This window comes from Sciurus vulgaris (genome assembly GCF_902686455.1).
Source record: "Sciurus vulgaris genome assembly, chromosome: 6".
NCBI lineage: Eukaryota > Metazoa > Chordata > Mammalia > Rodentia > Sciuridae > Sciurus > Sciurus vulgaris.
Window position 1 is genome coordinate 168795716 of NC_136466.1, and position 27676 is coordinate 168823391.

Consider the following 27676-nt stretch of genomic DNA (forward strand, 5'->3'; position numbering starts at 1 on the left):
TTGTCAAAGACTACCTACTCCACAGCATGCCAAGGCCACTGAGGAGAGAGATGGCTGTGGGCAAAGTGAGTCTCCTGGTGGACCGGGAGTCATGATGAAGACAAGGCTCTGGCCTCAGGTATGCTAAGGAAATTCCAAAGGACAGCCGAAAACTGACAGAGAATGAAGAGAAAGCATCAAGTCATGGCTATTTCTGACCTGCACAAACTTGACAAGTGACAGTGTTTTCCTAGAGTGTAGGTTCCAATTAATGTAGGTGGGCCACTTATTCACAATTCAATGAGCTCTTGGGGGCAGAGACACAGCACTACACAACTTTAAATTCCACTGAATCTAGTATAGGCAACTTTCTGCCACGGCTCTGCCACCTTCCCTGCGTGACCTCCGTCCAGGGTTTTACTTCCTAGGTCTCATCTGTACCAAGAAACAAGGAGCGCTAAAGGTAGATATGGTCCTGTCACTCTTCCACGTCTCTGAGTCGAGAGCCAGTTAGACACTCCACAGAAAGTTTTGGACACATTGTTTTTAGAAAAGGTCAAAGTAAACCCCAGTCAGGAATCGCATATGACAACTGGCTAATAGCATATTATACACTATCACCATAATAAAAATTATATCAATTTTATAAGTGTACATATATTACACTAAATAATACAAATTAAATATGGCATAAGTTATTTGGCTATCATTCAAAAGGCAGAATTTTAAAGATTTAAAGAATGAACTAGCTTTAATTAGACATAAATACAAATTGAGTTTTCTTTTTACATACTCCCTCTTGGATAAACTATTAACAAATTCTTTTCAATTCACACACAGACTATGTTTTACACTACACACTTACGTATTTTGTATCATTTATTTGGAAGAGTTTTGTGACATCTAAACCAGTGTATTGCTTTTTTTTTTTTTTTTTGTACTGCAAACTGCACCTAAGGGTACTTAACCACTGAGGCACATCCCCAGCCCTTTTTATTTTGAGACAGAGTCTTGCTGAGTTGCTGAGGGCCTCTCTTAAGTTGAGAATGGCCTCAAACTTGTGATCCTCCTGCATCAGCCTCTCAAGCCACTGGGATTACAGGTGTGCACTGCCATACCTTGCAATGTATTGCTTTATTGAGGCAACTTCATTCCAAGCCCACGTTATCAGAGGCTTCCATGAAAGGTACTGAAGACCATCTCTACACTGGACCATCAGAGAGAGCCCTGGGTGGGGACCTGAGAATGAGCATCCTAAATATAGCTTCTCAGGCAATTTGGACAACCAGCCAAAGTTCATAACCCCAGGGAAAAAACCTAATTAAAAAAGTTCCTATGCAAGTGAGAGAGGAGCTACCTGTATGGGTGACTCTCCTGAACTCAAGACAGAGGCTGCTTCCACTGAGCACTGGACACACCATCTTCAACCCCACTTCCCCTCTTACTGCCAAAAATAAATATAGAATCACAACCATGGCAACAAGAACAGGAGAAGTCATATTTTAAAGTGTGGTTTCAAAAAAAAAAACAAAAAAATCAAAATTCTTTCAAAAATTCCATAGATACTTCCTCTGAGCCAACATGTATTAACAGACTTATAATATCTCTCCTAATTTTTCAAATTCTCAAAAAAGATTTTACCATTTAGAAAGAGTTAGTCCACAGTATGAACATTTTTCCTGAATTCATAAGAGAAACTGCCACTGAAATCAGAATTTCCAGAAACGCAGGTGTCACTTGATGGTTGGATTTGTTACCACTGGCCCTTCTGTGTTCCTTACTGCTTCATATCTAGGAATGGAAATCGTTGTTGAACCAAGGAATTCAGCAAAACAGTTTTGAGACTATGCCCAACTGAGTACATTTTACTCATTTCCACTTCTGTGCTGTTTATATTTTGATACAACTCTTCTGAATTCCTATATTGTTTAGCAACCTCTGGTCCCCACATTCCTTTGTTGGGTAACTTAACTCCAAATATATTTTGGTTGTTTCCATCTAAATGTGTAGCAAGCAAGAAGTCCTTGCACTGCCTGTGCAGTGCATGTGGAACATGAATGCCCAGCTGCTGGCGTGGAGCCAAAGCGGCAAGGGTATTATGACATGTCCTACTGAGACACAAAGCTCACTTATGTTCTCAAAAGCAAACTTACTTCAAATGGTGTTGTATCTTAGTTCTAATTAGCTAAAATCCAAATGTCAAAGTCACATGGACCATCTTATAGTATCTGAAGGACCACAGTACAGCAACCAAAGGACTTTGGTTTGTGTTCCCCTGGGGGTCAAAGAAGACATGCCACTGACAGATGAGTTCAAAGCTAGCACAGTCTTTTAATAGTCAGAACTTGTCCCTGACAATTCTGCAGGGCTTGAACAGTTTGTCACAGATGAAACAAAGGGGAAAAAAAAAAGAAACTGGGCTTAATGGAAGGAATATAACCAAATGGCCCCTGAGGTCCTCTTTAGATCTGAGGGTAAGGAGTATCTAGGTCTCATTTAAAACACTTTTATACGGTGAATTTTATTTCTGTATTCCCTTACTTTCTTGCCTTATTAGGCAAATATAAAAAACTGTGGTGGGTTTTGTGAAGACATTCTGATTTTAGAAACCCAGTGAGACTAGAGTGTAATTTATAGCAATTTATGTACCCTGGTGTGCATGTGTATTAATATTAGAATCTAGAAGCAAGAGCTCAATCATTTGTCAAATGTACTAACATGGGGCTGGGGAGATAGCTCAGTTGGTAGAGTGCTTGCCTTGTAAGCACGAGGCTCTGGGTTCAATCCCCAGCACTGCAAAAAAAAAAAAAAAAATGTACTAACATGAAGACTCTTAATCCCTGAGAAAGATGAACCTAACACTAGTTTTTATAAGGCAAGAGCATGAGTAAGGAGGATGAATTAAACATCAAATTCTTCTGAAGGTTGTTATGGCGAGGTTTCAAAGTCAACTATAATAGTAGTACTTTTTCTCCCATTAAGATATTGACAATAACAAGGAAAAAGAAAGCAATAAAACAGACAACTCACCAATCAGTCTTAGTATGGATGCTATGATAACATCGGGAGTATATGCCACATTTGCATGTCCTTTCCTGTACTTTATCCACTTATCCATGACGGGCCACAGCTCCTTGCTAGAAAACAGTAGCACAAAGAATCTGAGTCCATCATCACTCGAACAATAGCTGGTCTTAAACATGATCCACATTCAAGGAGGAAAGACCAGTTAAGTGCAGAGGGAAGTGCGGAGGGGCTCACCTGTCGACCTGAGTGAGAGCAAACACTGAAGCTCACACCTTGTCTAACTCCTCAGGGTATCTGTGCCCACACTGGCTTATTAGGGGCTACAGATACTCATCTGTGCGGGCCACCTTCTTCTGTTTTCATTCTTGACAGCAATCTCAAAGTCACAGGACTAGGAGGAGGTGGTGGAGTCTGGATTTTCCAATGGCCCCTCCAAGCGCTCAGGCAGCCGGGTTCCAGGAGCCCATAAATAAGCCACAGTGTGAACAGAGCTAAGCCTAAGGGACACTAACGCCAAACATCAAAGCACACTTCAGATGGATAAAGGGAACCTTCCACAGACTGAAAACAGTGCAACTCCTCCTCCTTTTCTTTTCAAAAAGGTATTTAAGTAGACAAACAAAAGAAAAATGGAAAATAAAAAGGACTCCAAAAATCCAAGTCGCACATAGTCATTATTCTTCTAATTCTGGCTTTTCTTTCCAGACGCTTCTCCATGTGAATGTAAGCAATGCAGTGGGAGCCCCCAGAACGCTGAGGTAGGGTCTAGAGCCCCTCAATCACAAGTCCTGAGAGGCCGGACTGCCCTCACTGACGGTGGGACTGTGGACAAAGTGCCCTTGTCAGATGCCCTCCCCAGCCCCTTGTCCCTAACTGGGGACAGAGGTTTTTCTGCCTCCTGGGCTGATGTGAAGAACAGGGACTGGGGGCCTGCACAGGCCCTCATGTCACCACACGTGGGCACTGGACACACGGCTCTGCCACCTTCCCATTTAGTGACTGACTGTGAACTATTTTCTGTGTCAACACACTAAAACCTATTCATAGCTATATGTTTTAATACAGCTGAATCTCCTCCTACAGATGGACCAGGATTCAATCCCTACTGTTCACATTTAGATGTCTAGTCCTCCTTTGTGTCGGAGGAGTGACAACATCCTTGACACAGATGGGTCCTCGCATAAGTCACTTCACCGAACATATTCTTCAAGTATTTCAAGGACGTGGGTTACCTGTGGTGAATGCTTTTTAGTATCATAAACTGCCTTGATCCAGTCTTTCCCATCCACAATGCTACAAGAAAATTAAGGCCTACAGGAAATTATATGAGTGACGATTTTCTCCATTCTCCCAGAGGTGGTACAGAGTTAGTGCCAGAATGACAGGCATGGAGAAAAAAACTAACTTACTGGACATGATGGCTGCCTGAAGCATCAGGCTCAATTCTCTCCCACATGAAAAGTTGCTATTTTTGAATACTTCTGTTCCCTGAGAATTTTCCAAAGTATCTGTATGTTCTGTGAATAATCGCGACACATTATTCAACACATATTTGCTGGGTGCTTCCCTTGTATAGGCACTAATCTACATGCTGAGGGCACAACCGTGAACTAGAAACTACTCGCTTTCTGAGAGTCATTTCTCCTGGTGAGAAATAACAACAGGAAGTAGTGAGATGTAATGAAGAAAAATAAAGCAAAGGAATGTGATGATAACAGATATTTTAAGAGTTGTTTTATTAACTTTCATTTCAGTAAAAATGTTGTCATTTGTAAACATTGCCTTATATATTAAAAAAAAGACCAAAAACCCCCTACAATTTAGTATTCAACACACTAATATACAGTTAAAACAAGCTACATTTAAGTTAGCAAAATAGCTAACCTTATGATATTATCATGTGTCCAAATCCATTTCTTATGACAGCATAGCAGATCAATGGCAAAAATGTATTCCCAAATATTATCACTTAAGTCTTCACCAAACTTCTCACTGGACTGAAATTCTGTTTTTGGACATAGCTGTATGGTCAAAAGCAGCTTAGAAACCATGATGCCAACATCTACAGGTGCATTCTAACAAATAAAAACATAAGTGAATTAAAAAATAAAATGGGAGTCTCAAATACAGTAAACCTTAAATGTATAATTAGCAATCTCAAACATTAAAACATGCATCAGATGACTATCATTTTATCTTAAAAAACAACTTTTTCAATCACATTTTGAATAACAAACTGTTTCTGTAGTCATAATGCTTAGCATAAAATGATTACAGAATGGTAGTTGATAGGACAGGTTTAAAAAAAAAAAATCTACAAGGCAGGATGCAGAATTCAATCAGGTAGAAAAGAGTTTAGGTGTATGTAATTCAGACAGGAACACACTTTTCCACCAACTCAAATCAGAGAATTAAAGTTATAACATCAGTTAATAAACACACAAACAAAAAAAAAACAAAAAAACCCAAAATGAGCTTTAAAAACATCTTTAAATTCTGTTCATATGATACTGGAGTCCAGTCTGCCTTTTTCAGAAATCTACAAAACTGAATGTGACAATACTGGACAATTACATTTGGCTTCCTTCACGTTTCTTTATGATGCTTTTTGATATTTATCCATATTGCTGCAAGTATTAGTACTTTGAACATTTCTTTTTATCGCTGAGAAGCAATCGTCATATGGACTTACCACTACTTGATAGTCAACTCACCTGCTGATAGACATCGGGGTTAAGGCCAGCTTTTGGGTTTTTAAAATTTTGTTCTAATTTGTTGTACATGACAGCAGAAGGCATTTATACATTTTGATAGATCTTAAATAAATGGAATGTAATCTCTCATTTTTCAGATTGTACATGTTGTAGGATCACATCAGCCATGCAGTCATATATGTACATGAGGTAATAATGTCTGTTTCACTCTATGAATGATATTTTTGTGAGCATTAATGTGCACATCTTTGTGGATATAACTTCACTTCTCTCTAGCAATACCTAGGAGAACTGCTGGGCCCTTTTTAAGAATACACTTCACTCTATAAGAAGCTGCCTGCCTAGTTTCCAAAGCACTTGTACCATCTTTGGACATTTCCATAAGCACTGCATACAAGTTCTAATAAAAACCAATACATATGTAAATCACACATACTCTCCATACAACACAAAACCTGGGCTCAAAAAGTTTTGGTTTGGGAGCACTTTGAATTTGGATTTCAGATTAGGGATATTCACAGTGTAAAGTCTATGAAAGTATTTAAAAATCCACAACACTATGAAACCTGAAACATTTCTGGTTACCAGCACTGTGAATTAGGGATACTCCTTCTGGAGGGGGATGCCTTTGTGACTGGGGTGTCCTCTGGTGGGAGTCAGGAGAGAGGTTTCATCTTTTTTTTTGTCTTGACTGAGGATGGAACCCAAAACCTTGTGCATGGTACACAAGCATGCTCTTTAACTGAGCTAAACCCTAGCATGTGAGGTCATCTCTTAAATGACCCACTGGAATTTGTGACAGTACCTAATGTGAATGCACTTTGGTTAGTCTAGACAGATTGCTGAAGAGGTGATTACAGACTTGCTGCTTCTTTTTTTTTGACACAGGAGATTTAACTCAGGGGCACTTAACCACTGAGCCACATCCCCAGTCCTTTTTTATTTTGAGACAGGACCTTGCTAAGTTGCTGAGGCTGGTTTGGAACTCTTGGTCTTCCTGACTCAGCCTCCTGAGTTGCTGGAATTACAGGTGTGCACCACCATACCCAGTCAGACTTGCTTTTTAATATTCACCTAACTTGGAACTGCCAGTAACCCTTCCGTTTCCGTTTTTATAAAAAATAAAAGCTTAATGAACACTGACATCAACAAGTACTTAAGAAAAGCAAAATGTGTAAAATTAAATTCCAAACATAAGTCATTTGAGTTTTTAAAAGATAAAAGTAACATATGCTCATTAAAAAGAGAAAAGCAGATAAAAATTCACCCCTCTGATTTCATTTAAACTAAATAAAAAGTATCTCTACTTATACTGCACTATTATCAACTGGATCCCATTAAATAAAATCTATAAACAAAAAAATACTAATACACAAATGCCAACACACTAAATGCAAATACATGTTAATAGCCAAAGAAAAACAAAACTAATGAAAGGTAATATAAGAACCACCTATTCAGAACAAATACAAATTCTACTAAGAAAGAAAAATATTAAGATTCAGAAAAAGCCTTACAAAAGGAAATTTAAGTATCAGCTTTTCCACCTCTCTAAGCACCTATTGTACAACCAAATATTTTGCAGAATATGTTACAGAACCAAATACATATATGTGTATGAATTTCATCATTCATAAAACAAACTCTGTAATGTAATCTGGGTTGGTGTATAAAACCAACTGTTAAAATAACAATCTATAGTTCTACAATTATTCCTGGACTGTCTTGTGAACACTTAATGAAAAAAATGCATAAGGTGAGGATAAAATGATATTTTAAAGGATCTAATACGAAGATGCCTATGAACTTAAATGCCTACGAACTAATGAAAAACTAAATAAAAAGCCAGATAATAACACCTATGTAAAGTTTACATGAACAGTATTGTAAGAAATAAAAACAGCTCACCTTTTCCCAATTGAGAAAGGCTCTCAAACAGTTCAGAACCTCTCCCTTGGCACGCTGCCTGGCAACCAACTGCATGGCTGTACTCATTACCGAGGGAGAAAGAAATACATCATGCCACATGTTGGCAATAAACAGAGTCAACTTCTCAGACTCTGGAAAATCTACAAGAAAGAAAATAATACAATAAACCTCTGTGATCAAGTGAATAAATTAAAATACAAGAATAATTTTACTTATTTCACTGGTGCCTGGTAACACTGCATCCTGAAGCTGAAGAGAGTACAGACGGAGGGCCAAGAGAAAGCTCTGGTCTTGGGAGCTATTTTAGCATCTATTCCTTTTTTCCTCCGCGTTGGCTCCTTTTCTTTAGTTACACTTTAAACATAGTGCACAAAAGTACAGCACTGTATGAAAAAGGACAAATAAGCCCAAAACTTGAAAACAAAGAAAATTCACCAAGAACCTTCTCTCCAAATTTCCAGACTCAGATTCTTCTTTTGATAGGTGTTTAATGTAAATTTAATGCATTTACAATGGCTGAGCTTATGTGCAGGACACAAAGTTTCTGATTTGAAGAGTTTTCTTCTAATGAATAATGAGTGGCAAGATTTCTCCTGCAAATACTTTCTTTGACACTGTCTCTCTTTTTAAATTAATTGAAGTACAGTTTATATATAAAAAAATACTTTTAGTACACAGTTTGATGACTTTCAACAAATAGGTATAAGTCCATGTAACCACCAGCCATAATCAATACCCACCTTCTCCAAACTGCTGACTCCAATCCCTAAGTCCCCTCACCCCCAAATTCAGAACCTCTGACCTGCTTCCTGCTACAATAAATCAGTGTCTTTCCTCAATTATTTATTCATGGATTTGTGTAATGTGTACTCTTTTCCTGACTCAGCATGAGGTTTGCACTCCATCATGTGGCTATTGCCCATTAGCAGGCTGTTCCAGTCCCACCAAGCAGTACTCAGTTGCTTGGAAGATCACAATTTGTTCTCATTCGCCTGCTAATGGATACTGTTTCCAGTTATGGGCTATTATGAATCACTTCTAGTATAATATTTGTACCAGAGTCTATGTGAGGATATGTCTCTATTTTTGTTGTACTGTACCTAGGAATGAAATGCCTGGGTCATATAATAAGTGAATATCAATTTTATTTCTTTAAAAAAAGTTTTCCAATGTGGTTATACGGATTTTTATACTGTTTGTCCTAAAGGCACATCTTTTTCATTTCCTCTGTTCTTATCTATAAAAATTTTAAAACAGTGGGCAGCTCAGGGCATAAATTCAATACACTATTTCAATCTGTTAATTAAGTCCTATGCTTATCTGATGGAATTTCTTCCTGTCACTGGACTTCACAAGTGCTCTCTGCCTAGAATTCTCTTCTTCACTCTCTACTTATATACTTCTTGTACATCTATACATCTCAAATTCAAAAGTTAAATAGACTGAGAAAACTTCCCTGACTCCTTCTGCCAGGTGCAGTGGCACACACTGAAAATTCCAGTTCCTAAGGAGTTACAAGTTCAAAGCCAGCCTCAGCAACTCATCAAGGCCTTAAGCAACTTAGCAAGATTGTCTCAAAATAAAAAAAAAAAAAAAAAATTTAAAAGGGATGGAGATGCTCCTGGGTTAAATCCCTGGTACAAAAATAAACAACAACAAAAAATTTTCCTGACTCCTCAGACTATGAAATTCACCTTCCACAGTATAAATCATTCATTTAACAGATGGTTAATGAGTGCTAACAATCTGGGGTAAGAACAGACTGTAAATGAGACAAATTATGTCCTTTCAGATTATACATTCTAGTGGGGGAGAGAGATGGCAAACAAAAAGATGTATGAGACAATGATTAAATGATATGAAGGCAAACAGAGGAGAATAAGGCTATGATAGAGAATGACTAAGGAAGAATGTGAACTGTGAGTGAGCCCTAGTAGAGCTGAGGGAAACCAAGAGAAATCTGTGAGAACAAAAGCCTGGTGAGAATGAGTTTGTTGTGGCTGAGGAAGAACAAGCAAGCCATTACAGCCGTGGGCTAAGCCCACATCCCTCTCCTCTGAAGCACCCATCACTGCTAAAACCAAAGAGTGTTCATGTGATGTTACTTGGTCTTTGATTACCAGTCGACAGTCACACCTGCGTCTGATTTTGGTCATTGCAGAACCCCTAAGTGTTTGCAAGCACCTCGTCAAGGTTTGCTGAACAAATGAAAGAAAGAGTAAATGCAGATATAAAGGGGGCAGAACTTAAGCAGAGTTTCTGATATACTACTAAGTCCTACTTGTGTATCTTTTCCCTATTTAAAAACACTGCTGACGTGATGCAAGGAAGAAAGATTCCTAAGTAATTCCTGAGTAGGAACTAAAGAATCAGTAGCAAAGGGAAAAGGTGATCTTAAAACAACCCTCAGCCTCATGCCTTTTCCTCTCTCTCCCCGACACACTTCCTTCATGAGCTTAGAAATCCATCTTTCATGTGCTACCCCTTCCAGCTCCTGGCACAGCAGTGTGGGCTGCTACATATGGTCCTAAAGCAGCAACAAAGGAATAAAATGCACAAAACACATCATCTTAAAACGTGATAGTCAGCTGAAAAACAAAGATCTGTGCATAAGGTAAAAGAGCAACAGCATTTTTCTCATACAAAAATGTCACCATCTAAACATACCTTCCTTAAGCAGACTGTAGCAGAACAAGCGAGCTCTTTCCAGGTCTCCCAGTTGCCGGCAGATGCCCACATACACTCTGCACAGGGCATGGATGTAACTGTGGTCCCTAGATGTCTTCTGAACTTTTAGCTCCGAGAGAATGGAGTGAAGCAAGCAGTCTGCCAAATGCTAAAATGGAAAAAATAAATGAAAAGGTAATGTACATTTTGTATTTCTACTTAGCCCACCTAAAATAGCAAAAATAAAACTGGAAAAATAAAAGTTGCACAATATTAGCAGCTAGTCACAGTTAATAAAACTTCCCTAACACAGAAAGCCCAAGTAGGGTCCAGGGTAAGAAATCCCCTCGCTTGCCTCTTCCTATGGTAGGTAACACTAAGATACCAGAGAGCAGCACGGACATCTCTGGATATCTAGTTTCACTCCCACAACTCAAATCCTAACTTCCCAGTGTTGCTCAAACGTCTCTGTGCGTGCACGGACATATTAAACCAGTTGAACTCTATCCCCCTCCTTGTGTTCTAAACTCTGATATACTCTGTGTGTTTAGATCTAAAAGTACTAGGTGACATTTTTCTTGCTCAGAAAGAGCAGCATGAAATGACAACTGGAAATACTCATTCACTTGAAAATAAATACCCTTTCAAAGATACTTATAGTGCTCTTTATGCTCTCTGAAAGTAAGCAATCAAATCCAAATCAACAAAATATTTATGCCACAAGGGCTCTGAGGATGTACACATAACCACTGAAGTATGAACCACTGAGTCCTGAAAGTCACCTAAGTCACCTATAGGAGGCATCACTGGATACTTAGAAAACATACAAGTATCAAAGTCCTAATAAGCTACATGTATAAATCTGCACAATCCCTTTCCTCCACTTTTGAAACAAAGCATTTGCTCCTGTCTGATTTGTGACATCCATTACTGAAGAGTCTTTCTGTAAAACTCTCAAGCACTTAAAAGTGTATATACTGGTGTTCAAGGAAAAAAAGGGTCTATTATATGACAATCTGATGTGCTGAAGGAAATCACTTTAAGCCTTTAAACATGACAAGATCAAGAGGAAATATGCAATCTTAGTTCTGACAGATTGTTTTTCTCTAAAATTTTAAGTTGTTTAATTAATATAAATTATCAAATCTCTAGTGTCTTATTTCAAATTTATAAAATGTTGGCTAGAAATAAAAATTTGTCCTAACGATTACACGGATAACACTCAACCTGTGAAATAAAATTTGTGCTCAGGGTTATCTACACTCTGTGACAGAAGACAACTGCCGTGAGGAACTGTAATTCCCTTAGAGAAAAGCATCCACATACCTTCTTGGCTGTGCTAAACTCATAAACGACTTCTTTCTCCTGGTCTCTCATTACTGGCTTTTTGGAGATGTTTCCCACGTACACATGACTACGAATGACAGGTAACAGGTCAAAAGAAGACTCAGCGACTTTCTTGAGAGCATGAGCTATGGCCGTGCCATGCAAGTCCACGGCTGCTTCAGGGCTGACAGAGAACCGTGACACTGAACTGCCAGCTGGGACCGAACCCTCCTCTGCCATGACAGCTTCAGCCTGAGGGAGGCTTTCTGGGAGGCTCTGGTGGACTTCTTCTGTAGGGGCTCCCCTGGACTCTGGTTCTGGGGACTCACTGTCCAGGCGCAATCTCTTAGCACTCTGCAGTGTGGAAGCTGACAGCGCTCTTTTCCCACCTGACTCCTGCTGAGCCCCCATCTCTCTCGACCTACCTTGGCCAGCACCACTGGCAGAGCTGCCCCCTGTTTTGATGAAAGCAGTTGATTTTGAAGTGATGGCTTTGAAGCCAATCAGAGCACTGACAGGCCCTGTTGAGGCCTTACAGTCTGCAGAGGAACCTCGGGAGAGCTGGATGTTCCCCTTGAGGATGTTGAGGGTCCGTGCCCTGGCAGATAACTCTGGGTACATGGTATCAAGGATTTTGACAGAATTCTCCTGTGGCCCTCCTCCAGCAGTGTGGCCAGGAGCACCAGGTGGGAGTCTGCCGGGCACAGGAAGTGCATGCTTTGGTGTGGCTGCACAGAACTGCAAAGGAGAGGACACTATCCTGCCACTGGTCACTGCAGCAGATGGAGAGGGAGAGGGCCCTGGAGAGGTCCGCTGGGGGTCTTCTGGCCAGGGGGACAACACAGGAGGCACTGGAGTTTCACAGGAAGGAGAAATCTGGCCAGCAGGAGAGGCAGGTGGGGAGGGACTAGAACTTGATACCAGAGGAGAGAGTGGCTGTGAGGTCCTTGGAGGGGTAGCTATCAGAGGAGCAAGCAGAGGAGGCAGAGGGGGGCCCACCTCTTGCCGTATCTTGCTCAGTGTGTCGGGAGAACAGTCGGTGGGAGTAGAGGTATCTGCATTTGCCAGAATGGGCTGAGTTTGACTTCTTTGAGTTTTTGTGTTACCTCTTTCACCTGAAGGCAACTGAGGAACCTCACTCTGATGAGTTTCACCTTTTCCTGATGCTAAAGTCTTTACTGGTTTGTTTGATTGATCTTTGTTTGACATCTTTGACCGATTCTTATTTTTGCCAGATGGCTCCAGTTTTGAGTTATAATATGTGTGATCAGATGCAACATTCTGAGTCTCAAATGATTGATCGTATATCTGAGAACTGATCCATATGCTGGGCTTAACAGGTCTGTTCCGCAAGCGACTTTTATCAAAGTTGGTACTCTGACCACTGTTTGAAACATCCTCTTGAACACCTGAAAGATTACTGCCACAAGGAGGCCCCTGAAAGGGAGGGTCTGTGTGACTGGTCTCTGGGGACTTTTCCACAGAAGTCACTGAAACAAACCCAGCTTCTAGCCCTCCCTGATCCTGAGAAACAGCTACGTCCCCAGGGGCGTCACACAGTATAACCTGGTCCACATCTGGGGAGACAGACACACCGCTGATGATTGTCCAATTGTCCCCCTTTTCAATGACAAGATTCTGATCCTTATTGATAAGTACGTTGATAACTTCTGAGGTCACTGTGGATATCTGACACTGAAACGTCGCCTCTGCCTCCCCACCAGAACTGTGCTCCACCCTTGGCTGCTCTGTGGAGTCAGGGCACAGGGCCAACGGCCCCCCACTCTCTGGCAGGCCCTGCTCCCTGCTGTCAGGGGTCTTGGCTGCATCCTCGTGTGTGTCCCCAGGACGAGATCCATCACTCACAGGAGAGCCACTTCTACTGTCCCCAGCGGTGGTAAGTGGGGGCAGTTCAGGGGTGTGGGCTGTGGAACTACTTGTTGGCTGACATGGGGCTTTTTCTTTCAATTCTTCAGTTGTCAGACTGTTAGGTATATCTACAAGAATTAAATTACCATTATCCTTACCACTGCAGTCCTCGCAGTTTGTCTGCAGTTCTTGCCCAATCTTGGTAAGAACCTCAGATAGTGTTTCCAAAGAACACTGAGGAAGTTGGCTTGGATCTTTTAAAGAACAGTTATCTTCTTCAGATTCAACCCACTCTTCAGGGGTCTCAAGTGTTTCTTCTTCACAGTGTTGCTCCTTACATTTTTCTCCAGAGTTTCCACTTTGCTTTAACTCTTTGTTCATTTCTCTGTTTAGGGTTTCTTTACTAGAACATTCTGAAACAGAGTTCCCTGAACTAAAATCCTTTAGCTGACAACTTTCAAGAAACATTACAACTTCTGATGTAGAAAGTCTGTCTATGTCAGTGAAAGTACTTATGTTAAAATCTTGCAGAGCTGAGGTCAGATAAGCCATCTCTAGGGAAGGTCCAGTTGCACCAGCCCCTGGACCTCCCAAATCTTCCCCCAAGTCGCTGGTGGCACACTGCTGTTCGCTTCCCAGCATGGACTCAGCCTCATGCTCACCCTCACTGCAGCTGAAGGCCTCACTCCCCTCCACTTCGGTCTCCTCCTCCCCTCCTCCCCGGATGCCTGTGTAGCAGTATGAGGTGCCAGGAAGACTGCTTGGGGAGAGAGCTGGTGCCTCCTCATCTTTTCTGCAAGACACTGAAGAAAACGCAGCATCTGTGGTGACAATGCCTTCTGGAAAGGGGCCACTAGGCATTCCAGATGCCAGCTGTGAAAGCTCGGGCACATCCTGTGGTGAGCTAGAAGGGCTTGCAGCAGTCAGGGCCTCAGTGACAGGTCTTGCTGTGACTCCACCAGGCACTTCAACAGGACAACTTCCCAACACCCTTGCTTCAGCCGGAAGCAGCTGACTGCCCTCCACCCCACAGGGGTCTGAATTTGTGGTGTGAGGAGAGGTCCTGGGCTTCCTCACCTCTCCCTGCACTGAAGCTTTCCTTACAAGGTCTTGACTTTGGATGAAGATGTTTTCAGGTGAGAAAGACAATTTACTATTTGTGGTACAATCAAAATTTTCTGCTGGTAAAGATCCACTTGGAGAACTAAAATCTAGTTTTCTACAAGAGGCAGAAACCTCTGGTGAAGTGCTTTTCACGGCAGCCACTTCCTGGAAGTCTGATGTCACCTCGTTCTCTTTTCCACATTTCGCTGCAGAAGAACCATCATCAGCTTCGTTACCACAGTTTTCTGCTGCTGAAGTGGGCTCATTCTCAGGAAGTCTCACGTGTTCCAAGTGAGCACTTTCAATCTTTTCAGGTCTTATCTGCTTTGTGATAACTGACACTTGATTAGACAGCAATGAAGCAGTGGCCTTGAATTCTACTGGACAGTCATCTTCTCTGGGAGATTCAAGCACGGCTGCTGAACCTCTATTCTGTAGCGCTGGCACTGGCTTTTCTAGCTGCTGATTAGTCTTCTGTTCATGTTCTGAGGAAGCTCTCAGACTCTCTTCACCACCTCTCCTTAGCAAATCACTATGGTGCCAGGAAGTGCTTTTAACAAGACTAGAGCCACTCCTGACCAAGCCAGCCCGAGGATCCACTAGTGAGGTCAACTCTGACTTCCGCAGTGTGAGCTCAACTGTTGGATCTTGAGTCTTACACTGCCCCTCTTTTGTGACCTTCCTAAACACCGACTGAGAAAGTGAGTAGACTTCGGGCCTTCCTTTTACAATGCTTGTATGTTCTCTCTCCCAGCAATTCTGCTCTTCAAAATGAGATGCTCCCAATTCAGGGCTCGAAGCACCCAAGGTGTTCTTCTTCAGGTTGCTTTCTAGTACAGAACACTCTGCTGGCTCAGACTGCACAAGTAAGGTGTTCAGAGTTTTTGTTGGTACCTTTTGTTCTGAATGATGTAGTTCAGTTGGGATTCCTTGAGTTGGAATATCTGCGTCATTAACATACTTTAACCGTGAAGATTGGGAATGACTGCAGACAGACCCTGGGACCGAGGTAGAAGAGGAACAGAACCTGGCTTTAGCATCAAGTCCTGCCAAACTCATCACATCCCTTGGATTGTCCTCTTGTGGTTCAAGTGATTCTCCCACAGTGGACCCTTGCACATCTTCTCTTTCCTTCGTCACTTCTCTAGATATTCTCTGAAAACGGCCAGAACTTGCTACACAGTCTGATTCAGAAGTCATTTCATCAGGAAGTGTCCACTTAGTGAATTCTGATTTGGGTGACCCTATCACTTTGGATGAAAAGGGTTTTCCTTCACATCTAGTGAGTTCACTTAATGGCCTCTTGCCAATGGGAGAATAACACAAGTCTGACTTCCCAGTGGCCGCCTCCTTCTCTTGTGCTAAGCTGCCCGACAACTTCTCAACCCAGAGACCTCTGGTGGGCTTATGAGATGTCTTCTCCATTTGCACAGACTGAACCAACTCCCTGATCTCCACCTGTCGTTTTGCCTCATTTAAAATGTCTCTTTTTCTATTGCTCGTGAATTCAGATGACGCTGTCCAGTGCTCTTCCCGAGCTAAAGAGGATGTGGTTGTTGAAGGTTCTCTCAGTGTTGCTGTTAAAGTCTCAAATTCAACCGTTGTCACTTTATTTATTCCCAATTTATTTAGAGCCTGGATAGCTTCATGTGATTTGGGCTTCTCCCCCCAGGTACTACTCCCTTTGCTTTTTCTGGATAAGCCAAAATAATCCTGTGATTCAGTTGTATCATCTTCTGAAAGAGAGTCAGTAGAATTTTGTAGCTGGGCTGAGTCATTATCACTGGAATCTGTATACTCTCCAAAGTAGGTTTCCTTAAAATAATATGAATAATACCAGTTAAACTCTCATTCAACAGACTAATCATGATTATCAATACCAATTAAATGTTCTTTAAAAAAAAAAAAAAAAAAAAAAAGAAAAGCACATGCTTCCTGAAGAATTCTTAAAGTCAGCTTGGGAAGAGCTGTCTAGGCTCTGAATCTCTGAGTGGGCAGACTCTTGTTTCTGGAAGGACACTCTCCACTGTCTCCTTAAAAAAGCCTGGCCTTTCCTAGAAACTCCCACCTCACTTTCATGGCTCTCCCAAAACAAACACCCAAGCCCCACTTCACAGGGTCCAGGGTTCTGTGTATTCTTTTAATATTCTTATTTTCAAACTCCGATGGGCTCATCTCTGGTAAAAAAGACGCCTGGACACTGCTGTGTGGGGCTGCCGGCGCTGCAGTGCTCCAGCTCCTTCCCTGCCAGCTGTCAGACCCACTCCCGCAACCCTGCCTATATGCCAAGCCTCACCACGGCTCCTCCTGCTGCTCCCCACACAGCTGTTCTCCCCATCCAGTTCTCCAGCCAGTCAGAAACTGCCTTTGCTCCAGAAAGCCTCCACCCTCCCATCCAGACCCTTTCCACCTGTGTTAACCACTTCTACCCTAGGGCATCCAACACCTGACCTCCATATCAATAAGGGAAGATGGACCAAAGGCACCAGGGCTGACACAAACTTGCGACTACTGCGAAAGTCCTTCCCTGTTTTGAACTCAGACCATCCAGTCTCCTGGCTTTCCACTACACAGCAGTACGGTCTGATCACTCTCCCCTCTGCTTCCCCTCCTCCCTGTGTGGCGTGCCTATGAAATATTCCCTAGGATTCCGACTGGGTCTCCACCTTTTCCCTTCCACACCCATCAGGGGCCAGGTGGCTTCTACTACACTCAGATGCCCACAGGTCCTAAATGTCTAGCTCACTCTTTAAAAACTGGCGTGGGGTCCTATTTCCAGAAGTCCTTGTGTCTCCGCCCCACCAGGCTGGATAAGCTCTGTCCTCTCAGGCAGAGTGTGCTCCAAGAGCTGTGGAGCTCAGTCCAGCAGGGCAAGTGCCTGCTTCTTTATTGGTCCCACCTCCACCTGACAAACCAGGTACCACATCCTGATGCTGCTCTATGCTGCCAAGGCCTGGCTAGTGTCTGGAATATAACAGACATGCCAGATTTTTCCTACAGGAAGCCACACATTTATGTGCTCCTTAAGCTAGAAGGTATGAAATTGTGCTTCAAGAGTGACTTCCTAGGAAATGTACAAAGAAGCTATCACAAAGCATTCTGCAAACACACAAAAAGATGATGAACTTCACTGAAAGTGGGAAACTGCACAGGCCTGGGGGCATGGATGCTACACTGGGGTTTTCCAACCACTGCAAACTCCATGCTGTCACGGTCATGCTTTATTCATCCCAAATCTACTACGCCCAGGCATGAGTGATGAAAATACACATAAGACACAACCATCCAACAGGAAGCTTATAATTTGGTTGTGGTTAGAGATAAGAATGTGACCATAATACACACTAAAAACAGTCATACCATAGCTATGCTAATCCAAAGGGAACCGGCATACCTTAACTTCTCCTTGTCACTTCTTTTTAAAATATGCTAAAATGAAGTCTTCCCTAAGTCATTTTGCCATATTAAGACAGACAACACACCAAGAAGAATTGAGACCAAACTCACAGGTGCGAGTGAAGAAGGTAAGGAGCCCGGTTGATGTGATGACATCAGAGGGGGTGAAGGTACTGGAGACAGAAGAGGAGGAGGGAGTTTGAAGAAGTCAATTGCAGCCTGAAGATCTTCATCGAAAAACTGACCATGGTCAGACAAGTCGGTCCTGTCACCATCATCAGCAATCTGCACCGAGACCTTGGCACTCCCACCCTCACCGGAAACGTGGTCAACAATGTGGCTTGTGCTGCCGGGTCTCTCTCTGTCCACACTTTCACATGAAGCAAAGTCACCCTCCATCTCCAGGGACAGTTTTGTGAGGCATGTCTGCACATCTGAGGCCCTGAGAGGACCACCTTGTGCTGGAGGTAGTGTGCCATCTTCCCCAGATGCTCCAGACCTGGTATCTTCTTTGGCAGGTTTTCCTGTGGGGTGAGGGTGGGATATTTAAAATCGAATATTTAAAATGTCAAGGAAATTAAAAGGAAAAAACGTTATCATCCTAATAGTTCAAAAATGCTTGCAATGGTAACTCCAAGTAAGTAGAAATACTTTTTAGTAGGGAACCAATTTATAAATATTATCCTATGAAAAGTGAGAGAGGAAAATGGATGAACAGATGAGATGAACCCACCCAGCTCAGCAGGACCATGGCAGGGTTATGGCCACACTAACCTACTAAAGCTTTATGACGCTTTCCAAATATACCAGCGGAATTTGGCAGAGCAACAATTCTGTGCATACAGGATGGGACAGACACTAGCTTCTGTTCGAAAAGTGATCTGAAGTCAAGCCATATCAAGCCTACCCATGCCGCAAATGAGACATAACTAGTTCACATGAATGGTTTGTAATGCATCAGAAAAGTTTCTGTAAAAAGTCAGTTATTTTTGGGGTACAGATTGTGAACTTCGTTGTACTGATTACTAGCAAAGACACATGGGTCCAGGAAATCATTACAAATCACTGTAATATCTGAAAGATGTAAAAGTGTTTTACAGAGGATTCAGAGCTCTTTGGAGAAGTGGCTGATTATAGGGCTAGGAAGAGAAAATAAAGTTGAGATCAAAACATCTTTGATGCCAGAAAGCACAGCATTTTAAATAGGATGGAGTATATCTGAAGCACACAGGAATCACTCTGGACGAGTTCCAATGACCAAAGCTGGAACAATTTAAGCAATAATTAAGGATGGAACAGCTCTTCATTTCAAAAGAATTATAAGTAAAAAATGCAGAAAGAATGAGAGAAATAAAAATTTGAGCAAACACCAAAGTAGTAATTGTAGCAGGCAAGATCCATTACTTAGGGAAATTATGTGGATAATGGTTTGATAATCCGTGTCTACATCACCTATCTCCAGCACAATGCCCCGAGCAGATGGAAACATCACCACTGTGGTGTCCACACCACAAATACACACCATCAGTTCACCATGAGAGAACATCAGACACACCAAAAGCATAGGCTTTCTACAAAATCATGCTGTCCAAAAGTGCCAAAGGAAAAACTGAGGAATGGTCAAGATGTAGAGGATTAAAGGAAGATGACTGCTAAAGGCAACGTGGGGGTGTGGGCTGGATCCTGGAAGGGAAAGAGAAATAAGTGAGGAAACTGGTAAAACTCACATGAGGTCTACATTAACAGGACTGTCAAACGTTTCAGTTTTGATAACTGGCAATGAAAAATGATAAAATTGGGAAAATGTGTAAGGTGTCTAAGGTAATTCTTCACACTATTTTTGTAACTGTTCCATATGAAAAGAAAACTTTTTTAAAAAAGATATTATATGGTATATTAAGATTCCAGAGATGCTGTGCTTTCCATTCTCCCTTGGAGAAGTTAAATAAACAATAGACTTAGCCCTAAAATGGTGATTTTAAATGAAAGCATCAGATTAAGTGAAGAACAGTCTTTCAAAAAACAGTTTTAGCAACATTTAAAACCAAGCACTTCGTGTATAACTACTGACTGGCATAGAAGGCTGAAAAAAATCTCCAGACTGCTTCTGCATTAACAGATAAATTCTAAACTGTAGAAACTAATTTAGAAATTACAGGTACCATTTGATTATTATCAATGTTACTATCTAGCAAGTGAACTGAGGGAAAAATTTATTTAGAAAAACCCCATCGAATATGTCTGTTGACACCTGACAAGTTCTGAATCCAGCACAACCAAGAACCAGCATTTGACCATGACTGTTCTTCTGAGGGAACTCTGCTTTCAGAAACCTGTAGGAAAATTAGGTACACATGCTTTTACTGATTTAGATCTTTAATGATCTATGAATTTATAGCAGCTTATCTTAGGAAATGAGTAAAATAGCAAGGAGTTAAATAAGAAGCACTTGAATCTTATCTACGTCTGCTATCTCTCTCCCTTCCACTAGGCATGCCTAATATCAGATTCCCAGATCTGAAATCCTGAGAACATGTGTGTACACAGCAGAATGTCTCCACATCATCATACTGAAAATCAAGGAGTTCAGCCAGCAGAACTGATGAAGTATACAAAACACAAGTTAAACTGCTAGTGAACCAACTGAACACATGAAATGATTTTAAAAAGCTGTGCATCCTCCACTCTTCCACATACACCTGCCAGATATGTCACTGTTTTTTGTCCTTCCAGTTTGACTGCTCTCTGGTGAAAGCTGCTATGAAAATATCAAAAGCTAAATGCACTGGCTAAGATTAGAAGGCACACTGAAGGCAGAGAAGTTTTGTACAATAAGAACTGCCCCCTAGACTTTGGTTCACTCCTCTACTGTTAGATTCAGGAGACGTTAAAAACCACAGGCTGCGGATGCCCATGATAAGTTTTCGACTTTCACATACGAAAGGTACTTCCATAGCTTCTCTCTCACCTGGGACACGTCTGCTGCCTTCACTGGGTAGTCGGTGTGCTGTATTTACACAGAGCCAGAGTTCCTTCAGGAGCAGTTTCACTTTTCCTGTAAAAGAATAAAGCATTAAAACCATGTTATTTAGTTCAAGCATATCTGTGTGAAATCAGGATTTATTAGGGACTCAGAAGACTACATATCCAAATACCTTCCTCAAACTCAACCACTGTGCACAGCTCAGTTAATTATCGATGGAAAGGTCTACAATGCTTTAGGTAGAAATTAAATAGCACAGATTTCTTTATTTTTGGTGTAGGGTTGGCGGTGGGGGGGGACACCCAAAAGTCCCTATCTACTTAGCTGAAGGCTTCCTAACCTTTATCTACACATTGGACAGATGAGTTCTGGGCCCACATACAGTCTCTAGAGAGTGCTATGAGATGGAGAAAGGAGGCCTAGTTAATCAGTATGAAATGAGGGAACAGGGCTGTGTTCCACCAGAACAGCAGAGAAGCATCCGTCAGTTAGATGAGACTATCGGCAAGGTCAACAGCTGACCATGCTGTAACTCACCTGGGGGATGCACGGATCTAGAAAATCCAACAATGATCTTGAGGGGAAGTGGGCTAGAGGCCAAATGTGTGGATGTGAATATGTGGACAAGGAGAAGCACATGCTTTCATAAAGACAGTGACACCTTTGGAATTTTTATATATTTTCTTAGGGTCTAGACTCTAAAAATAGTTAAGAAATGCTGATTCAAGTTGAAAGGCCAAGGAAGTAACCAAGACAGTGCTAATGAAATTCGTAGGAATATTACACTAGGGTTTTAAAGATTTTTAAAATGGTTATATACAAGATTCCAAAAATACCTTCTAAAACAAAAAGTATTCATGAAAATATAAATATGAATAGCTTGTGGTAAAACGTGCATAAAAAACAACCTACATTAGTAAAAATTCCATGAAAACTAGCTTTAACTATTAGTTAATTTCAGTCTACCTCAAAGCTTTATTATAATTTCCTTCAGTTTCTAAATTAACCTTAAACATTTACTGAAATTAGTAAAATCTTTAATCCAGTTCAACAGGATATGAGATGACCAACCCTTTAAACCCAAGTATCTCCAGGAAATCAACCACAGATTTTTAAATAAGGTTAGTTTTATTTAAGAGCAAATTGTGTCATTCTAAAAATGAAGCCCCCAGAAAGGCAACCAGGACAAATCTGGAAGACACAGCCAAAGCAACCTTCTGATTACCACTGTGTGAGGTACATTCACTTCTGAGTTCTAAAATTCTGTGATTGAATAGCTTATCTACATTGTGATTTAACCTACCCAAAAGCCTGCTTCCAAATATTGTAATCCCCTTTGCTTAAATGACCTGACCAGGATCCCTGCTTATTACGTATACCCAAAGCAGCAAACAAGGAACCTTAAAAAAAAAGAAAAAAAGTTACTTTTCCATTCCTATGGAGGCTAATAAACAGAGCTATGCCTATTCTAATTGAGCACGCATTACTTCTCATTGACCGTAAAAAGCTATCCATTCCCAACAAACAGTCTTCAGTGAGGCTTCATTACTCAGTTGTGAAGATAAAATCTCATTAAATTGAACATACACTTGTCCTTAACTCTTTACAATTCTCCCATTACCACAATCTAAGGCTATAGGAGTGTTTCTGGCTTTTGCCATTCCACTGCTTTGTAGTTTTGGTGTCTATACCACACTTCTTTAACATGATAGATAGTAATTACATAGTCATGGTATGATCCTTGCTCAGTTATTTCCTTTTAGAAAATTTTATTATTCTGAACATCTACTCTGGACAAAAGAACACCTGTTCTTTTCCACAGAATGCCGTAATGGGATTTCTAGTGAGACTAGTTATAAATATGTTGAAGGAAGAATCTCGCATATTCATGCTTTTTGAGTTTGCTCATCCAAAACATAACGCTGATTCAGTGTTCACGCCTCTTCAGAAGTCTGCGGTCTTCTCCCAGAGGCACTGCACACTGCTGTTCGGCCTCTCCCAGACATCTGGCAGTCCAGTCGTCACTTAAGAAAGGGTTTTGTATCCCCCTTGGTGCACCGTGAATGTCAATTGTATAAGTCACAACCTGATCAAGTAGTAACAACTACTTTTCCCGCTGAGACCTCTGGGTATTCCACATGGTCATATCATCTGAAATAATGGCAATTTTGACTCTTGCTTAGGAGTATTTGCAGCATTTACTCTGTTTATTTTTCTATGCTGATTAGGGCCTCCAGTACATAAAGAATGGAAGTAACAAAAGCATCCCTGCCTTGTTTCTGACTCTAAGAACTATGCTTTCAATTCTTCACCTTTGTCAAGTTTGAACTTTTTTCCTATTATATACTGAATTGAGATGAACATAATATTCTTTGAACCAGCTGTCATATTCCTGAAATAAATCCTTAGATCATAATTTGTATTCTAAGTAACTAATGGATTTGATGCCTTAAGTTTTTATTTAGTATTTTTACAGTTATGTTATCAAGTAACAGAGTTCTGAGTCTTGAGGGTGCTCATTCTTATCATCTGGTTTTGCTATAGGGGGATGCTAGCTTAAGAAAATAGGAGGGAAACATTCCATATTTTCTACGTTCTAAAACAATAAATTAATAATAAAGACTTTTTTTCACTCAAGGCTTTGGAGAACTCACCTATAAACCATCTGCAGCTATTGTGGAACTAGAACTGAAATTAATTCTTAAAACTTTTTTCTGGATTATTTTCTGTTCAAGTCTACAACTATTCTGAATCAATTTGAAAGCACATTTTCCTAGAAAGTGGTCCATTTCATCGGTTTTTCACATTTGGATATGAAAGTGGGAATGAAGAACTAAATTGTACTTTCACAGCTTCCCAAGTCCTGGTGCAGTGGGTTTTCCTCTTGTTCACACTTGCCACAGCTACTGGTTTCTCCAGCATCGTAATGACTGGTCATCCCCTTCAGTGGTTCCAAGTCAATTGCTGTACTTTATTTCATTAACTTACAGAAATGGGGAGGTATTAATATCTCATATTAAATTGTAGATAGTCTGCTGTGTATTTGCCAACTTTTATAAATGTTTGAGAAGTATTTTAAAGAACTTGGTGTGGTCTGCAGCATATGTAATTATGGTTCCAATTTCATCTCCTGACTGCCCTCACCCTCAATTTCTTTCTTTCTTTCTTTTTTTTTTTTTGAAGAGTAGATTTTTTAAAATTTTTTATTGTAAACAAATGGGGTACAACTTGTTTCTCTGTTTGTACATGAAGTACAGGCATACCATTTGTGTAATCACACATTTACATAGGGTAATGATGTTTGATTCTCAACCTCAATTTCTAAGAAATACACTAAAGTTGCTCATGATGAAGAAAGATGTGGCTATTCCTCCTAGAAGTCCCAAGAGTTCTTTTTCCCATATGGTTTCATGCTCTTAGGTATAGGGTAGTGTCCACTTAATGACTTGTGTTAATCAACTTAAATATTCCCTTTTAATCCATGTGAATCTGTTCTTAAACTTGAAATATTTTCTTATGTTATTCCTTTCCTGTTAGCACTCTTGGAAGACCATTACCTATCACTCTGTAGCCCAACTTTTTTTTTTTTTTCATTTGATTCTAGGTATATACCAAGAACATGTCAGAGGTGGAGTTTATATTAAAAAATCACATTCTACACTGGGGAGACCCTATCACTATAAACATACGGGTATTTTCTGCACAGTGAATTTCTCTTTTATTACTTCTTAATCTCCTTCTCTCCTTATGGTTCTGTTCTCCCCCTGAAAACTTCTAAGAGGTGGATACTGAGACAACTAGCTTTATCCTTCAATTCCTCGTATTTTCTTTAACACCGTTTGTACTCCTTCTTTAGAGACACCTTGGACTTAATCTCTGGGTTCATTAAATCAATCATCTATTAGTCCATTCAACATTAGCCTATTTAGTAGATTTATTTCTGAATTCACATTTTAAATTTCCAAGATCCACAGTGGCAGCTTGTGGATATGCTCTTAGACTTTCTCTAAGAACACTAATTCAGGTTTTAACCCTTACTTCTCATTCACGATTTAGTATTATTTCCTTAGTCTTCCTGAACCGGGCACCTTTCTTTCTTGTTCCTCCCTACATCTGTCAAGGTTTTAGAAGAAGGTGTGGGCAGAACATCTTTGGGAGTGTATTCCTTCATGCATGTTTGTAGTCCTCCTCCTCTGGCAGTAAGTTAAGTTTTGTTCATGACCCTGCCTTGAGGGGCAAGGGTGAGTGGATGCAAACGTGCAGGTTACACAGCGTGCACTAACATCTTACTTCCCAGGAACAGGGGTGACGAACACTCAGAGCAGCAACAACTACTCAATGTTCTGATAGCACTGCCCTCTGGACCTCTCATGGCACAGCTACCATTTCAGAAATTTGCTCTTGGGGCACAGTCTATGGGCAAAGGCCAGACATAGATTTTGAAATGAGAAGGCCGGCCCACCTTCACTCTTTAATTAATTATTTGCAAATGCTAAAGACCTGTTCCTATCTCCACCTGTCCTCCAGCAATCTGGGGAAACTCCAGGCTTCTGCAGTGAAATTTGCGTTTTGCAGGCTGTGATTTTCTCTGCAACTGTTACCCTCTGCTTTCCATTTTCCTCATTAATTTACCCTATTGATGGTAAAATTCTCAACTATCTAGGAAAACTATTTTTCACTTGGGTTATTTTTACTGGAATTTGAAAGGAAGGAAAGGCAAAGTACCACTCAAGAATCCTTTTTGTAAAGGGAAGCCAACTCAATATTCTTTAGTGTTCAATTTGCTAAAGTATTCCAGCAGTCAAATATTCAGTATTAATACAGAAAAGTGCATAAGGACTGGGAAAAAACACCCACACAAAAATAAGGTAGAAAGTAAGGATAGAGAACTGTAAGGAGTGGGTAAAAGGGGCTTGACTGAACAGGAAGGCCTAAACAGACCTGGGAGTCCAGAAGGGAACACAATCAGATTCAACCGCTGACTGTCGGCTGGGAAAGCAGAATGCAATGCCTTTGGTCTTTGAGCGCTCTCAGCAACACCCTTCGCTCCATCTCAGGAGAGCAAGGGCACAGGAACTGCGTGTATGTGATACCAGTGCCCAGGCAACTGAAGGTGTGAAGAGTTAATAGACTTAAACCAAGGAAAACGTGAGCTTGTTCTCCAAGAAGGGGACAAGGGTAAAGGTGACTTCTCAAGAGACATTGCTTAGCTGCACACTAAAATTTAAAGGTTTTTAATTATTTCCATTTGGAAGTTTTAATAAAAAACCCATATTGGCATGATGAAAATGCCAACATGTGCCTAACAAACATGATTTCAACTCCACAAAAACTTACAAAAGCGCAAATTCAAATTCATAACCTCTACTTTTAAAAGGGAGAAAAAAGGGAAGTAAATGCCAAGGGACAAACAATAAACAGAAGTATTAAGGTGAAAACTCCCAAATTCTCACTTTCAAGTTATTATACCTTCTCTTCTACACACAAGGCACTCAGTAAAAACGTGCAGGGACACATCTGGATTTCCCCTGCAACAATTCCACGGCTGCCACTATTTTACTTTTCTTCCTTAAACTCTTGTGCCCTTAGAAAACACACTGCAAGGCTTTGACACTATGGTTTTCCTGCCTGACTTTAACAATGTTTATATACTTGGCACCTAGGCTATTTAATATATTAATCTGATGAGCTGCAATCTGTGAGAACCTCATTATTCACACCTGTAAATTATAATCTAGTGAATACCTAATTATTGAGAACTATAGAAACTATACATATTAAACATTTTCCTTTCCCAAACAACATTCTTCATTGTATCTCTCAATCACTATATTATATTTTAAGATAATAAATTGGTTAGAAATCTATATTGATCTAAAGCCCACCCCATATATATGGCTTCTTCTAACACAGAACATATATTTAGCCTGGACACTTTTACAACTATATGTTAGAGTAACATGGAATCTTCCAAACCACTAAAATTAATACACAAAATTAAAGCAAAAATTGCAGTATACTCACTTTTATCTATACTTCCATATGAATCACTTGAAATTTGTGTTCCAATATGTCTCAATTCTAAAAAAATGTGGGGAAAAACAATTTAAAAATATTGCATATCACTACAGAAATTTGAAGTAGACATTGACTGAATACTCACCCTTCTCATTTTTCTGTTTAGAAAATTCATCGAGTCTTTCCTGTGAAAACAAAACACGAACAGTGTTCATGCTGGATGAGAGGTGCAAGTCTGCTAGTTCAACCCTAACAGGCAAGTGTGCTGCAGTCACTAGGTGGACTCTGCCTGGCTGGTACATCTGTCAAAACAGACGCACCATAGAAGTCCCAAAACCAGGAACTTCCAGTTGAATGCACTGTTTAATACAGTACCTGTGTCTTCTTAAATTCCTTTTCAAGTATTTTCTTTTCATTTCTTAGTTGTTTGAAGTCTTGAGTTTGCTTGACAGCAGCCTCTGTATTTTAAAATTACAAAAAAGAAACAAAAATAATTTACTAACTTTACTACTAAAGTTAATAAATTACTCAAAATCTGATCTATTGTAAGCTTTTCTCATTTCTTAAAGTTTTCAAGTACTTTGTCAGGGCTAACTGCAGGACTTTTTCTTTTTCCAGCTATTTATAAAATTATAAAATTGATGCAGGGTTTAAGAATATTTTC

The 27676-nt window shown here is 40.6% G+C and overlaps 1 protein-coding gene across 2 annotated transcripts in view; it reads right to left on the reverse strand.

Annotated features, from left to right (window-relative positions):
• Positions 1–27676, reverse strand: part of ICE1 (interactor of little elongation complex ELL subunit 1) — a 55221-nt gene that overhangs the window by 7098 nt on the left and 20447 nt on the right. The window contains exons 8-18 of one of the 2 annotated variants that reach the window (XR_013764662.1): positions 27388–27470; positions 27158–27197; positions 27019–27075; positions 20980–21066; positions 18123–18535; positions 11643–16430; positions 10317–10485; positions 7629–7789; positions 4891–5081; positions 3010–3116; positions 1621–1770 (exon numbers count right to left, since the gene is read on the reverse strand). Coding sequence is in view for 1 of the 2 variants with exons in the window: in XM_079144917.1 (XP_079001043.1) it covers positions 3010–3116; positions 4891–5081; positions 7629–7789; positions 10317–10485; positions 11643–16430; positions 18123–18535; positions 20980–21066; positions 27019–27075; positions 27158–27197; positions 27388–27470 (6096 nt within the window). In the remaining variant the exon portion in view is untranslated. The remainder of the gene's footprint in view (positions 1–1620; positions 1771–3009; positions 3117–4890; positions 5082–7628; positions 7790–10316; positions 10486–11642; positions 16431–18122; positions 18536–20979; positions 21067–27018; positions 27076–27157; positions 27198–27387; positions 27471–27676) is intronic. The other variant, XM_079144917.1, reaches the window with a different exon arrangement.